At 47.2% G+C, this 17,012-nt stretch overlaps 1 protein-coding gene across 2 annotated transcripts in view; it reads left to right on the top strand.

Moving 5' to 3' along the window:
* ABCB10 (ATP binding cassette subfamily B member 10) overlaps positions 1 to 17,012 on the top strand; it is an 878,274-nt gene that overhangs the window by 645,454 nt on the left and 215,808 nt on the right. For both annotated transcript variants that reach the window (XM_078648832.1, XM_078648833.1), the window contains exon 10: positions 2,737 to 2,917. In XM_078648832.1, the coding sequence (XP_078504958.1) occupies positions 2,737 to 2,917 (181 nt within the window). The remainder of the gene's footprint in view (positions 1 to 2,736; positions 2,918 to 17,012) is intronic.

Raw genomic sequence — 17,012 nt, 5'->3', positions numbered from 1 at the left:
GGACTTATCAATGTTCAGCCGAAATCTTCTGTCTTTGCGTTCTATTCCTGTCTCCTGTTTGTCTTTATCGTAAGCTACAGCCTTTTGTGTAAGTGTCTGCATGTTTCTTTTTTCTGGTTTCTTTCTCCATTTTTAATCGCCTCTGTTTGGCCTCCTTCTGCCAAGTACGAAGGGCGTCAAACATAGAATGTCTACTATCTCTTTTAAACAACTGTTCCTGAAGAAATCCTATCTTTTGTTTGTCAAAAGAGCCTGTCAGAGGCCAATGTAACTCTGCATTGTCCCTCGTATATTTGTGCCATAAAGCACTAAACATAATAGGGCCTAGGCTATGTTTTACATACATATCAAAATTTGGACTACCTTCGGGAGGTGCAGGCTGGGATTCTCCCAACCGTGCATCTTTAAAACAACAAAAACAGCACAAACTCCGAAGCTTCCTGAAACCAGGCATTGCAAAGAAAAGAGAAACAAAATTCTTATTTTACCTGGCAAAGTATTTGTAAACACTTTTCACCATAACAGTCCTAGTGCTGAAACAAAACCCATTTACAGTGGTACTACATAAACTGAAACACTCACCTGGTATCAGGTGCACCAATAGACCTATTCTCCACTGCCGACTCTTCGAACCAAACAGTCAAATCACAGGTTTGCCTTTCAGGACTCCAGTCGGGATGACTGCTGGGTGAGGCACCCTCCGGTGGGATAGTAGCAGCAGCTGCGAGAAACGGATCTCTTTGTGCAGGGATCTCTGAGCCGTCAGCCCGACCTGATGGTGTCATCGTCCTCCCCTTCGTCTGTGGAAAAAGGATGGGTCATGCCCCGAAGGAGTCCCTGTTCAGGCACCATTGGAAGGAAGGGACCCTATTATGGCCACCTGGGTCACTACTCGCCACCTCTCAGCCTTCCATGTCAAATGAAGAGTCAGAAAAACAGTGGAGAATATACACCAATAATCATTTATTGTACACGCTTAGAGAGGGGCCCAGTCTGCCCAGTCTAGAGAGTGTCTCAGAGGGAACTGTAAGCATAAAGATACATTATATGCATTGCATGGTCAACTAATAACAGGCCCACAGTGGAATTTTCCTAACAGATGTGGACGAACAGCATAAAGACCAAAAAAAGTCTAGTCTTGTATCTTGCACAGCTCAGAACAATTTCAAGGCCTTTCCACCCTGGGACTGCCAGACAGGTGGGAGAGGGCCTTTATTAAGAGGGAAAGCTATGCACTGGCACTAACAGTTCTTTGTTGCAGAAACGAAACTTAGCAAGGAGCATTTCTCCGATCAAACCGGATTAGTTTCGAACAGTAAACAAAATGGCGTCTATAAGAGAAAATGGCTTAGCGAATTCTAACTTATTAGAATTAAAGAGCATCAGCGAGCGTAATCTAACAGATGTGCACTGGGTCCCTCCTAATCAGGCCCCGTGCCAGTGCTCTTTCCCTAAAAACAGACCCACTGAGGGAACAGCACTCCAAAAAGAGGACTCCGTTGATCCAGGAGGTCAGATCCGTCTCCCTGCCAAGATTGGCAATAGCCCCACCCCGCCTCTCCCGGGTTCTGCCTTACTAGTCCCAATTCCCCACTTGTAGCCCTTTTCTTACAGGTACTTTTCCCCATTGACTTTAGCTTGTAGCGTTCAAGGCTAGCACCTCGCCACGGACCCCGCCCCCAAGGCAGGTAAAGTTCAACTGTTGATGGTTTCTTGGACTTTGGCCCCTTTTTAAATTAAGTCCTGAAGAACAGTACTGTAAGTCCTCTGTAAGTGTTCCTTTGCAGTGAATGTTTCTCCCATAGGTAAACATTACCGCTTCGAGGCTCATTCCTCAAATCTGACAGCTGTCATTTTCTACTGTTTTTACTGTTAAATCTAAAACATCTATACGATTTACCTCATTCCAGTAATCTTGGTGTAAAAAGTTACATACAATTTTGTGTTGTTTTTCTAAATTTGTCTTGAGCTGCTAGTGTGTCTCCATTAATAACTCTGTGTGTACAGCAAATGCTAAACACTACCTTCTGAAAAGACAAAACTGCTCGCCAACACTACCACAAAGAGAGCATTTGGGATTATTAATTTCATCCTTGTAAACCAATATGGGTTGTCAGGACTTTCTGCAAAGTGTACCCAACTTTGGTACTCTACATAAAAAGCCAGCATCTTGAGTATACGAGTGATGGTTTCTGCGAACTGTAAAGAAAACTATGTGAGTACTATAGTAATGTATTTACATGCCATGCAGAGCGTATTGTCATTGGAATGCTCTACAGATTGTTTCAATAAAAATGGTTTAAAAAAAAAGCCAGCATCTTACAGTCTCTTCTTATCTTCTAAAAAGGTCCAAAATTAAAGATCTGCACATTGGTACTGCCAATTGTTTTGTGCTTTGTGTCAAAGGGGACGGAAAATGTCAGACTGATGTTGGCGGTCAGGGGTTGGTGTTTTTAAATGCAGCTCTGCTCCATCCATTGCATTCTTTCATTAATATAAATGACATTTGTTGTTTTGAGTTGTATATTTAGTTTTCTGTATTAATGATTTATGTAAGTATCCATACTTTAATTGTTTATTGCAAGTTCCTTTTCCTTTAGTACTCGGGTATTGTAAAATAAGGGGATACAGCTATTTCAAAATAAAATTAAACATATACATTTCTGTGTGGTGTGGGTGTGTATACTTTTTTTAACACAATTCTTTAAACTGACAGTATTTTTTTTAATTTGTCAGGAGCCAACCCTATTTTCCTGTTCTATTGCTGAAAACATTGCTTATGGTGCAGAGGAACCAGCCACCGTAACTGTTGGAGATATCCGGCGAGTTGCTGAAATTGCCAATGCTTCTTCTTTCATTGAAAGTTTCTCCAATGGGTTTCAGACTGTAGTTGGAGAAAAGGGGATTCTTTTATCAGGTATGCCCTTCTGCCACACATTCAGTAGATAAGTAAAAGACAGTAATTGTAATGTAATTTTAGGGATCTAGTAACCTTACCCTCCTATTCATTGCGTATAGTAAACCATCTACAATTCTAAGTACATAACTTGAATGTTTATATTGATTTTATGCTTGCATAGAGGCCTATTTCAAAGAATCTTTGAGTGCACAAAAGCATGTCATATCACAATCGACTGCTAAGGTTACAGAAGGAAAGGATGTAATAAGCCAAATTGGGGAAAAACGATTGGTGGGGTAAAAAAATAATGAGAACCAAGGAACATCATAAAGTGAGCGTTGGGCCAAAGGGCTTTAAAAAGTGTTAAAATGAAAAGAACCTAAACCACTGAGTGGGAGTCCAGATTCTTTAGATTGAATTGAGTAAGGAAATTATTATGCAGAAAGTGTGCCTCAGTTAAAGTTAGTACAGCAGTGTGGGGCCTACAGTTAAGGTAGTACCGTCATTTGTGAATTTCATGTGTTTTAGTCACAATTGATACCACCATTAACCTTAACATCCTTGTTTTCAGAGATATATATGTGTTCTTTGACAAAACCGTAGTTAACGTTGTGAAACGCTGGGCTTACCTGTTGGGCCCCGTATTCCTTTCCATCACTTGTCCTGCCTGCAGCCGGTCTCCCTCTCGCCGCCGCACCTTCAGCCTACAGCGGCCGCAGAGCGGAGGGGAGCCGGGAAAACTACATCACCCAGCCTGCACAGCGGCAGGAAGCCGACACCGCCCGCAATCCCAGCGCCAGGAGGCGTATAAAACTCTCCAAAGTTTCTGTGGAGCGGGGGCACTTTGTGAAACGGGGGCTTACCTGTTGGGCCCCGTATTCCTTTCTTGTCCTGCCTGCAGCCAGTCTCCCTCCCGCCACCGCACCTTCAGCCTACAGCGGCCGCAGAGCGGAGGGGAGCCGGGAAAACTACATCACTCAGCCTGCACAGCGGCAGGCAGCAGGAAGCCGACACCGCCCGCAATCCCAGCGCCAGAAGGTGTATAAAACTCTCCACAGTTTCTGTGGAGCGGGGGCACTTTGTGAAACGCTGGGCTTACCTGTTGGGCCCCGTATTCCTTTCCATCACTTGTCCTGCCTGCAGCCGGTCTCCCTCCCGCCGCCGCACCTTCAGCCTACAGCGGCCGCAGGGCGGAGGGGAGCCGGGAAAACTACATCACCCAGCCTGCACAGCGGCAGGAAGCAGGAAGCCGACACCGCCCGCAATCCCAGCGCCAGGAGGCGTATAAAACTCTCCACAGTTTCTGTGGAGCGGGGGCACTTTGTGAAACGCTGGGCTCACCTGTTGGGCCCCGTATTCCTTTCCATCACTTGTCCTGCCTGCAGCCAGTCTCCCTCCCGCCGCCGCACCTTCAGCCTACAGGGGCCTCAGAGCGGAGGGGAGCCGGGAAAACTACATCACCCAGCCTGCACAGCGGCAGGAAGCAGGAAGCCGACACCGCCCGCAATCCCAGCGCCAGGAGGCGTATAAAACTCTCCACAGTTTCTGTGGAGCGGGGCACTTTGTGAAACGCTGGGCTTACCTGTTGGGCCCCGTATTCCTTTCCATCACTTGTCCTGCCTGCAGCCGGTCTCCCTCCCGCCGCCGCACCTTCAGCCTACAGCGGCCGCAGAGCGGAGGGGAGCCGGGAAAACTACATCACCCAGCCTGCACAGCGGCAGGAAGCAGGAAGCCGACACCGCCCGCAATCCCAGCGCCAGGAGGCGTATAAAACTCTCCACAGTTTCTGTGGAGCGGGGGCACTTTGTGAAACGCTGGGCTTACCTGTTGGGCCCCGTATTCCTTTCCATCACTTGTCCTGCCTGCAGCCGGTCTCCCTCCCGCCGCCGCACCTTCAGCCTACAGCGGCCGCAGAGCGGAGGGGAGCCGGGAAAACTACATCACCCAGCCTGCACAGCGGCAGGAAGCAGGAAGCCGACACCGCCCGCAATCCCAGCGCCAGGAGGCGTATAAAACTCTCCACAGTTCCCACGTCGCGGGACCGCACGTGAATCTGCGCCGGGCTAAGCCTGGGCAAAGGGCGGGCCCTCTGTGGCCCTCAGAGGCCTGTAGAGACTGGACTGGGCAAGGGACTTTGGCCGTAAAAGTAAAGTAGTAATTTCTCCTACATTTTGTGGTATATGTGTTAACGCTCCTAGGATATAAGATCTTTGCAAGTTCTGTTTTGCAATCCATTAGCAAGTGTTACCTGGTTGAGTTATTGGGAATATTTGGGAATATTGTATTTAGGCAGTCAGTTGCAAGTGTGCTTTGTTATTTCTAGGTTCTAAGTAGTAATTTCTCCTACATTTTGTGGTATATGTGTTAACGCTCCTAGGATATAAGATCTTTGCAAGTTCTGTTTTGCAATCCATTAGCAAGTGTTACCTGGTTGAGTTATTGGGAATATTTGGGAATATTGTATTTAGGCAGTCAGTTGCAAGTGTGCTTTGTTATTTCTAGGTTCTAAGTTGTTATTTCTTTAGCAACCAAGTCAAATATTAAGATCACTCCTACAGTACAAGGTGCCAACACTTTGGACAACTACCTTGTAAAAAAGGTCTCCAAAATTAATAGTGACCGGAGAGCCTCATTTGGTAAATCTAGCTCTTCAGGGGTTCCTTCCATTAACACTCTCCCCGAATCAATTTCGTCCACTCCTAATGTTAACACCAGTTTGGGAAGCAGGGAGTTGGTTATGGTTGAGGCTCAGGTTCACATATCCCCACCAGTTCTGAATACTAACATAGTGGTAAGTGCTGATGATTCCATGGTAACTGATAGCCCCAAAGCAAGGAGAGCAGTTAGGGCCTTCAGGAAACAACCCTCCAAACGTGGTGGTGGTAGGCCTAGAAAGGTAATAGAGAATAATCAAACACCACGCAAACAAAGAGGCAAGTGTGGGGGACCGGATCAGATAGAACCTGTAGTAAGTTGTAGCTCAAGCATGGCTCACTTTGAGCTACTTTTGGTTGCTTTTGAGGCAAAGCTAGAGGCAAAAATTGTAGACATTGTTACACCTCTGCTACTAAAAATAGACGCACTTGCTACTGAGGTCGACAAGCTGAGTGACATAGTTAAAAATCAGCCTAGCCCAGGTGTTACTGGCAGGATTACTAGTAACACTGTCAACACCAGTGGCCTTTCCTCTAGTTCTGTGGAATAAATATCCCTATATGAATAATTTCATTATTTTGGCTGGGCAACCGGGGTCACTTATTCCCTTGGAGCCTGCTGCACTGCTCATAGTCGCATTTACTGTGCTGTTACGCGTGTTTAAAAATCTATGTGTGTGTGTCTTAGTAATTACCCCAGTAGGTTCCAACAACTTACTCCACCCTCCAACTGTGAAAAAAGGGGGAGGGGGGGGGGGTCGACAGGGCCTCACGGGAGCAACACCCGGGGGGGGAATATTACAGACTGGTACTCGCCTGTATCCCCGCTTCTCATCATCAGCGCCTGTCAACCCAAACAGAAAAGGGAATAAAAATAGTGTGCAACAAAAACCAAATGTGTAGTAACGTTTTTTGGATGACCCTTGTAAACTTAAAAAGAGCTGCGCTGAACTGGCATTTATGTCTTTATTCTTTGCTGTTCGCTCACTCTAATAAAACAAACGACCAACATGTTTCATCACCACTCATACTTAGCTGGTGATTTCTTCAGGGTCTTGTTCGGGTCAGCGGGTATTTAGCACCTTTTAAAATTCTCCGTGTATTGTACCTGTATAGGGTAGAAACAACCGAACACAAACACACACACAATATTTTGACTGTGTCACACTGTCTGTACTGACTGGACGTAAAAACTTCGGACACTTTGGAGCCATTGATATCGCTCACGTGTCCTGATGCCTATTTTAATACTTTACCAGGTGGCTCCTCTTTTCTGGCCTACCGGCCCCCGTAGAAGAATTTATATTATGGGGAGATCCCCTCGCTTGTTTAGTGGGTCCCTTGTACCGCCTGAAGGTCAGTATCTGTAGGAAGGAAAACGTAACAGTCATGTGTATCCCACTCATGTTTTCCAACATTCTGTTGTATTAAAATCAGCCTGTGCAGCTAGTCTAGTTTGTGCTTAGTTCTCCCTTCTTTACTCCGTGTTGTTAATCGATAACTGGGACTTTGTGGCACCCACTCTGCTCGCTTGTATCTATAGTGACTGCCCCCACTGCACTTTAGGTACAGGGTTACAAACTGCAAACACAGGGATCGTGTATGCCGTCTGTTTAGCACCCGGTTTACAGTATCGGTGTGCGGCCGTTTCAAAAGATCTTAATTCTACATTCTTTACTCCGTGTTGTTGATCGGTAACTGGGAAGTTATGGCCCCCACTCTGCTCGCTTGCTTCTATAATGACTGCCCCCACTGCGCATTAGGTCCACGGTTACCAACTATAAACCCGGGGATCGTGTATGCCGTCTACAATGTCGGTGGGAGGCCGTTTAAAGAAACTTTAGTTCTACATTCTTTGCTCCGTGTTGTTAATCGGTAACTGGGAAGTTATGGCCATAAAGAATGTAATAAGGAGTAAAGAATGTAGAATTAAGATCTTTTGAAACGGCCGCACACCGATACTGTAAACCGGGTGCTAAACAGACGGCATACACGATCCCTGTGTTTGCAGTTTGTAACCCTGTACCTAAAGTGCAGTGGGGGCAGTCACTATAGATACAAGCGAGCAGAGTGGGTGCCACAAAGTCCCAGTTATCGATTAACAACACGGAGTAAAGAAGGGAGAACTAAGCACAAACTAGACTAGCTGCACAGGCTGATTTTAATACAACAGAATGTTGGAAAACATGAGTGGGATACACATGACTGTTACGTTTTCCTTCCTACAGATACTGACCTTCAGGCGGTACAAGGGACCCACTAAACAAGCGAGGGGATCTCCCCATAATATAAATTCTTCTACGGGGGCCGGTAGGCCAGAAAAGAGGAGCCACCTGGTAAAGTATTAAAATAGGCATCAGGACACATGAGCGATATCAATGGCTCCAAAGTGTCCGAAGTTTTTACGTCCAGTCAGTACAGACAGTGTGACACAGTCAAAATATTGTGTGTGTGTTTGTGTTCTGTTGTTTCTACCCTATACAGGTACAATACACGGAGAATTTTAAAAGGTGCTAAATACCCGCTGACCCGAACAAGACCCTGAAGAAATCACCAGCTAAGTATGAGTGGTGATGAAACATGTTGGTCGTTTGTTTTATTAGAGTGAGGGAACAGCAAAGAATAAAGACATAAATGCCAGTTCAGCGCAGCTCTTTTTAAGTTTACAAGGGTCATCCAAAAAACGTTACTACACATTTGGTTTTTGTTGCACACTATTTTTATTCCCTTTTCTGTTTGGGTTGACAGGCGCTGATGATGAGAAGCGGGGATACAGGCGAGTACCAGTCTGTAATATTCCCCCCCCGGGAGTTGCTCCCGTGAGGCCCTGTCGACCCCCACCCCCCCCCTCCCCCTTTTTTCACAGTTGGAGGGTGGAGTAAGTTGTTGGAACCTACTGGGGTAATTACTAAGACACACACACATAGATTTTTAAACACGCGTAACAGCACAGTAAATGCGACTATGAGCAGTGCAGCAGGCTCCAAGGGAATAAGTGACCCCGGTTGCCCAGCCAAAATAATGAAATTATTCATATAGGGATATTTAATCCACAGAACTAGAGGAAAGGCCACTGGTGTTGACAGTGTTATGAGTGGGGGGCGGCCTCTCCTTGTCGCAATCTTCCCTCTTTGGCTCCTTTGATGAATGAGGATTACTAGTAAACCTGTTGATAGGGGGCAGCATCATGAGGCAACCAGTCCTGTTTTAACCCAGCACCAAACACAAAACCCTCCTGTAGCCGGGCCTATTCCAAACCTGATCAGCTCAAATGTCCAACGATCTCCTGGGCATAAAAAATCTGACCCTATTGTTATGGTGCCAAAAGGTAGCCAAAATCCTAGAATTGATCTCCCCCCGAGGCTGCACCGTTTTTGTGTGTTCTCTCTGGGGTTCCAGAGCGCAAGCAGGGGAAATCAGAAGGCTTACCATGAGCTAAAAAATAAGGTGGCTTATTGGCTCTCTAAGAACAGGCCTCTTCCTCCCTCAATTGATGGTCGAATTTTAAACGTTCGTAGGGTGGGGTGGCTTGGCCATATGACTAAGGACATTGAAGGCGATCTGGTAATTGTCAATTTTAGGAGCACCTATGTGGTCCCTTTTCTTAGAGGTTGGCAACCCCAAGGGGGTGATGGTTCCATTGTGACGTGGGAGCTTTCAGACTTCTACCCCAAAACACGCCCTATTATTAATGTGGCACCAAAGCTGATGGCACGGTCTAATACCATCCGTTCTCAGGGTTCCACCAATGGGTCTGGCATTGAGTCTTTGATCACCGCGGGTAGGTTTGTTCCCTTGTCACACCTTGACGAGAATGATTGACTCACTCTAGGGCAGGTTATAAACTCCAGTGGGGTAGAGAAGCGATATGTTCTAACAGCTAAAAGTTTGGAGGTTGTCTCCTCTGAACTGTACTTGGAAACCGGGCATGGTGCTATCTCTATAGCGCCACATGACGTCACTATGCCCACTGCTTCAGTCAGTGAGCCTGCTCAGTCTGGGGTTATAATACCAACCGCGATGGACTCTGACTATACCAAGATTGCAGGTTGGAATATAGCGGGGCTTGAATCCCATGTGTGTAACCCACATTGGGTTGATTACATAGACCAGGGGGATGTTTGGGCTTTCCAAGAAACTTGGGCACTATCCCCAGTGTTTCGTGTTGGGTTTTTAAATTTTAGCAAGCAAGCCACAAAGGGACCTAGAGGGCGTCCTGTAGGTGGGGTGACTATTTGGGTAAGACAGGGAGATGGTGTCTGGGCTGAGGAAGTAGCTATAGACAGTCCAGACATATTGATTATTAGGCTTAAATCTAAAAAAGGCCTAAACATCCTTTTAGTTAATGTTTATATCAGGGGCCTGCAGGGGGGTAGGGTTTCTCCCACACTTCTGCTTTTGGGCGACTTCCTCTCTAGTGTATCGGAGGATGGGTATAGGATATTGCTGGGGGATTTCAACACGTGCTTTGAGCCCCTGGGATTAGTAGATGGTTCTCTTATAGAGGAGGAAGACCTGTCCTGGGGTATCCCACAGCTGGAGTTGCCACCGATAAGGAAATGAACCTGCTCTGCTACATTTATTAAAGGGCTTTGTCTCGATCTGGGGCTGCGAGCCGCAAATGGTAGGGTAAGATCTGACATGCAGGGTAGGCACACCTTCAATAATGGTAGACACAGTAGTCGTATCGACTATATTTTAGTCTATGTGAAACTGTGGGCTGCAGTTGTTGACATGGAGGTCAAGGAAAGCCCAGAAAGTGACTATGACCCGCTAATGCTGGCCCTAAGGGACTATAGCTTTCGAGGGTCAGCAAGTGGTATTGCTGAGGTTACCAATGTTGAGGCCATACTTAGTAATGATATGAGAAGGGTGCGGTGGCATAAAATTGCCGTGGATGAAGAGGCACAAACAGTGATTAGAACCTTAGTGTCCAATTCCTTAGAAGCATTGAACAATTGTGGGTCCCAGGTAGAGATTATAGAAAACATTACAGGCATACATACTGATCTGTTTTTGGGATTAAAAAAATTGTTTGTCAAGCCCAACATGATACAGGCTAAGAGGAAGCAGCCTAGGATAATTACCTGGTTTGACGACGAGTGTCGGCGAACGCAAGGGGCTCTGTTCTTGGCAATAAAGTCTAAAAATAATGTATGTATTAAGTCATGTAGGGAAGCATATAAGGTTGCAAAACACAAGGCAAAAATTAATTGGGATGAGGATCGGTGGGTATCCCTTACAGAAGCTTGCAGCAATCGGAATATGCAGCAGTTCTGACACCTCCTCAAATGGGGGAAATGTCAGGACAACCACCCAAGTCCTGCATCCGTTGGCCAACAGCAGTGGGTTTCCTTTTTTCAAGATCAATTCAGGAATAATAGTGTTGCCCCGGTTGTTCTTCCTTGTCCTGATTATGAGGAACCGTTAATTTTCACCATCCCTGAGGTTACTCATGTCCTACAAAGTATTCCAAGGGGTAAAGCACTGGGTCCCGACTGCATCCCTGCAGACTTATTTTTACATAACCAGGAACTTTGGGCTCCCTATATCACTAAGCTGGCCAACGCACTAGCATCTGTGATTTAATTCTGTGTTAGATTGTGTTTTTAACTTTTCACTAAATTATTTTGTTAACATATTGCTAACTTTGTATAAATTGTGTTATATTATTGCATGTTAGCATGTCTTTTATGATGAATAATCGAATAAAGACTTCCTGAAACAGTTAACATTCAGGTACAGTTATTTTGTAAGTGGAGAGATGACCTAACAAAAACATGTTATGCTCTCAGGATTTTTTCATGATCATGGACCAGTAGATTTTGCCCCTATGTCAAGATAAGGTATACCAGCTTCAGCCGGGAGACCAGACAAGGTATTGAACAAACATCTCTCTCAACTTACCTGCGGGAATGTGTGTTAGACACATAACAAAAGTTGCCAGATAACTTGGAAACTTGATTGTTGTGAGTTTCTGGGACCTTTTTTCCCCAAGTGCTTGTACACCAGATATCCACGCTGTTATTATTAATGCTTTATTTAAAACTGAATTTACTGTAGAATAAATGTAAAATTATTATGGCAGAGATCAGAAAAATAGACGTATTCATAAAGGAACAAGAGTGTAACAATTTCAAAAGCCAGCATCATAGTACATAGTGAGGATCCCTACGTGCTAACCCTAATAAATAAACATTCGTATTAGCATCAGAAGACTGTTAGTGTGTCAGAGTTCAGTATTTAGATATTGTCACATACATGCACTTAATGTATTTTCCAGCCCTCAGCCTGTCTCCAAGACCGGGCTGGTTTTATGGCAGCAGCATATTTGAGCGAAATATTAAAAATAAATATTTTTTCAGGATAATGTTAAATCTACATTTGTATTTTCTTTCATTTGTCAGGAGCCAAATTTATTTTCCTTCTCTGATTCTGAAAACATTGCTTATGGTGCAGAGTCTCGAGCCACAAGAAGTGTTAGAAATATTCGGCAAGTTGCTGAAATTGCCAGTGCTGCATCTTTTATTGAACACATCGTCAGACTGCATGCCCATTGTTCAGCCACTCTGGTCCAGAATCCACTGTCCATGGCCTTTGCCTGTACGCATTAGCCACTGTGTGCAAGGCATGACCTCTCACAATCTTCTGCTGCTAGTCCTCATGTCCGTGAACCAAGTGCACATGGCCTCCAGTCGTTTACAGTGGTCACTGGACAGGTGTGATAGTTCCCAATTTCCATGCCAAAATACACAGCTTGTGACTGTTCGCTCAGCTAAAGTGAAGTAGGTGCACCTCTACGCTGAGACGTACTACCCCTGCCTCCGTTCCCAAAATCACTCAAAACTTAGTGGTGTCATTCACAGCTAGAAATGGGGATAGGGTGTGGCCTTTCATTACTCGCTGCACCTACATCTAGGTCTTCTGCTGATAAAAAGCACTGTCCACAGTACCTTGGAGAATGTTGGCGTTTCCCAAACCTTTTAATAATCCAGATCATTTTATGATATTTGTGTCCATCTTAAAATTTGGGCGGGTCTCAAACTGCAATGCTGTTAATCTAGTAGTTTACTTGTTTCAAATTTGATCATATTCCTGCATTTATTCGTAATTTTTGTTACGTTTGTTTATAATTCGCCCTGTGGACCCTAGTGAGCCACTCTTAGTCAACTATGTTTTACAATATTTGAGCATAGAAACACTCAAAACAAGGACCATATCGGGGCGTGGCCAAGATGTCGAGCGGGTAAGACATGTTGTTCTCGTCTCCCCACCCCCAATCTCCCTTTTCTGGCTCCTACAGCATTGAAAATCCCCCGAAATGCTCTTTTGGGAAACAAGGGCTCCGGAGCCGACGGTGTGCCGGTGGGACTGGAATTCGGGCACCAGCGACCACGGAAGAGCGAGCGAGGCCGGAGAAGCGGAGCGGGCCGTCTGAATGAAAATGACGGCGGAGCAATCGAGGCCTGACTGCAGAGGAGGCATCCTCGACAGAGTGACCGGGAAGCCTGGGCACCAAGGACCGGGCGCGCACCTGTGGGCAGCAAAAGTATCGGGCCTGTCTAAGCACCAAAGGAGGCAGATTCCAAGAGAGGAGGCCAGCGGAGAAGTGAGAAAGGCCCGGAAGATGGACAGGGCCCGAAGGAGGCACGCACGGAGGGTTTCAAAGGCGCTCAACTGGGGGAAAATCTACCAGGGAATCTGGGCGGCCACGCAGCTGTGGCAGCATGACGGCCAGTACACTCGGCAAGCAGAGTACCAGAGCGTGACTGAGGGGTGGAACTACAAGGCCCCGGGAGCCATAGGTGAGTGCACTGAGTGAGAGGGGAGACCAGGCGTACCCTATCAGGGAAACATATGCAGAGGTGGGAGAGAGCGAGAGAGATCAGCGGGGAACCCGCCCTTTCCCAGAGCGCTCCAGGGAATTGCTCGGGCAGCAGCGTGAGGTCGAGCAGAAGATGGCAACCAGATCCCCAAGGGCGGCAGCTGTACTGGCAGAGTAAAGGGCACCACCATAATCTGGCCTGCCCGGGGGCAGATATCCGCAGAGCGGACATCAGCAGAGGCCATTACGTGAGGAGTGATTGGAGTCCCCCTGTATTAGGGCCGGAGGAGAGGCAGGAGCTAATCAGACCGGCCAAGCAAGATCCTCCAGAGGGCGTTCTTGGAGAATACATCCAGGACAGGCCAGGAGGGGCTGGCCCGTGAGGAAGGGTATTCAGTATCCAGAGAGTGAGGGAACGTATGACCGGGGCCGGCGGACAGGCAAAACAAATGAGCCCCTGGGCTGCCATCGGAGAGCAAAGCACTTTATCCAAGCGAGACTGTAGCATGGGAACGAGGAGGAGACCAAGGAGGGCTGTCATTTAGGGGCATGGATCTGGCGGTGTACACGCCACAGGGTCCCCTGTATAGCACATCGACTAGAACCGGGGAAGAAGGCTCGGACATCGTTTAATACCTGCAAGGGCTGTTCCGGAGCATATTGGGGGACCCACCAGACTTTGACATCAGAATAGACCGGGCACATAGGGTGGGTTTGTGAAGAAAGACACTAGCACCTCCACCAGACATTTTGGCCTACCTCCCAGACTACCCCCTCAAAGAATGTATTCTACGAGATGCCAGGGCGGAGCAACCACTCAAATACGAGGATCATCCTGTGGCCCTATACCAAGACCTGGCATTTATTACCTTGCAAACATGACGGGAGTTTCGAGTGGCGACAACGTTCCTTCGGGACCAGGGAGTGGCGTACTCCTGGGGCCATCCCTTCTGGCTGATATTCAAGTGGCAAGGAAAACTCTATCAAATCACTAAAAGAAGCTTGCAGGGTGCTGGGCCTAGAGTAACCGACCCAAGAAGAGGCAGACCGCAATGGCCGCAAGTCGTCCCCTCCCGGAGTGATGGCAGAGAGTCCGGAGGAGGCTTCTCACAGAGCATGTGCTGAAACCAGACCCTACAACCATGGCACAGGAGAGGCAGTCTGTTCTCAGGACGTTACTCAAAGACACATCTCCCCAAGATGACTCCTGAACTCTTAGGGGATAACTAAAAATCTAAAGATGACAGACCTAAGCGGCGCGGGGTGGTGCGGTAGTTGGAAGCATGGAGACCACAGGGTTGGGGCCACATTATGCACCTCTCATTTCTTTTTCCAAGGACACGTGAATGCGGACTCTGGACATCGTGGGGATTTGTGGAGTTTTCAGTTGGGGTTAGGGAGGGGTAGTGGGAGGGAGGGAAGTGGTATTTTGGGTTTTGGTGTTGCAGAGGCGGAGATTGCTTTTGAGGGGGCAGGCACAGAAGCAGGGTTGTGGGTACTGAGGGAACGAGTGCTCACGAGTCCAGGGGAACGAAGGGTCCACCATAATGTCATACCATGTCGCACTCCACAGTGAAAGTTGTTACCCTAAACGTGAAGGGCCTTAATCATCCCATTAAGCGGAAATCCATTCTTTCACATTTAGATAACATGGGGGCAGATGTGTGTCTCCTACTGGAGACTCACCTTCTTTCAAAGGACTGGCACCGGATGAGGTCATGATCCTTCCCCTATCAGTTTTTCTACTCTACTCCGGATAAAAAAGCGGGGGTAGATATACTGGTCGCTAAGATTTTCTCTGGGACAGTAGGGGATAAGATAGCTGAAGTCAAAGGACGACTCTTGGCTTACACATTTTAGGTCAGTGGCACTCCCTAGCGATAGGATCGATATATACTTTCAACTCGGGACAGGAGAAATTCCTGAAAGTGTCTCCCTCTGAGGTCTTGGGCAAACAGGGGTGAAGGACAATTGTGGGAGGGGATCTCAATCTCGCCATAGACACGACTAAAGACCAGTCAGGTAGCCGCTTCAATCAATTGGGAGAGCTGTCCAGAGATGGGAAGGAATGGCTTCAATCCAGGGGGTTGGCAGATTAGTGGCGAGCGGCACATCCACAGGCCTCACAGTTTTCATTTTACTCCCATGCACACGGTACATGTGCACGCCTGGATCACTTGATAGGCACAACAGAAATAAATGCAATGGTGGGAGAGGTGAACATTACAGCGGCAGCACTTTCTGACCACGAAGCAGTGACAGTCTCCCTTAGGTTGCCACCCGATATGGGGCAGAGGGGATATTGGTGACTTGGGGAAAGCATGCTACACAAAGAGGCAGTGACACGACAGATACATAAATGCATTAAGGACTACCTAGAGGATAATGACTACCCTGACATCTACTTGCCCACTTTATGGGGTGCCCTGAAAGCAGTAGTAAGGGGGGAACTGATAGCCATCTCCACTGCAGAGTATAAACAGTGCAGGGAAAAGAGGGAGCATCTCACAGCGCAAGTTTTGGAATTGGAGCAGGTTCACAGTTGGATGAGGGCACTTAGGTTCTGGTGACAATTGAAGACAGCACGAGCACAATTGGTGGGGCTAGATCTCCACAGAGCCGAATACGCAGCGCTACGTCTAAAGCACTCCTATTATGTTGGAGGGGAGAAGACAGGGTGCATGCTTGCTAGTAAACTAAGGGCCCGAACCCAACAGATGAGAGTCCAATCCATTGCGAACGACAAGGGGAAGGTAGTCACTGAGGATGTTGAGATAGCAAAAACATTTATGGACTTTTATTCAGATCTACACATAGGGAGACCACCCCAGGACCACAAGGGACGGCATACTTACAAGGGGCACACACGTCCACGACAGTTAGAGATCAAACGGAACTGTTAGAAGCCCCGATCCGGATAGAAGTTATAGGGGCGATATCACTCCTCAAGCTTCTGAAATCACCGGGTTCGAATGGATTCTCGGCGGGTTTCTACAAATCCTTTTGCCATGTCTTAGCCCCAATCATGATGAGGCTATTTAACTAATTTCTCGGGGCCGTGGTCGATTCCTCCTGAGATGCTGGCAGCATCTATAGTAGTCCTGCCCAAACGGGGGAAAGATAAAACATTGTGTGGCTCCTATCGTCTGGTGTCCCTCCTAAATGTGGACCTTAAGCTGTTCACCAGCATCTTAGAGACAAGACTAGGACCCTTGATGCCTGGTATAATAGAGCCGGATCAAGCGGGATTCATTCAAATTAGGCAGAGCAGTGACAATACCAAACTGATTCTTCATCTGGTCGATAAAGCTCACCGCACGCACATGGACGCCTTGCTTTTAAGAGTTGACGCCGAGAAGTCGTTTGACCGGGTGGATTGGGAGTTCCTAGACCAAACCTTGATTCACTTCAGTTTGGAGGACTGATTTAGAGCGTGGGTGACGAGTTGTTCTAGCTTGCCCAACGCTTCTATAAGGGTCACTGGACTATCGTCTCGGCCTTTGGCCATCCAACGAGGGACAAGGCAAGGATGCCCACTGTCGCCCCTCTTATTTGCCTTATACATTGAGCCGCTGGCCCAGAAGATCAGGGACAACCCGGACATCATGGGTGTTCCCTTCGTGGGGGACAGACT

Source organism: Lissotriton helveticus, chromosome 6 (genome assembly GCF_964261635.1).
Source record: "Lissotriton helveticus chromosome 6, aLisHel1.1, whole genome shotgun sequence".
Classification (NCBI taxonomy): Eukaryota; Metazoa; Chordata; class Amphibia; order Caudata; family Salamandridae; genus Lissotriton; species Lissotriton helveticus.
This window is presented reverse-complemented; position numbering and strand designations above follow the sequence as displayed.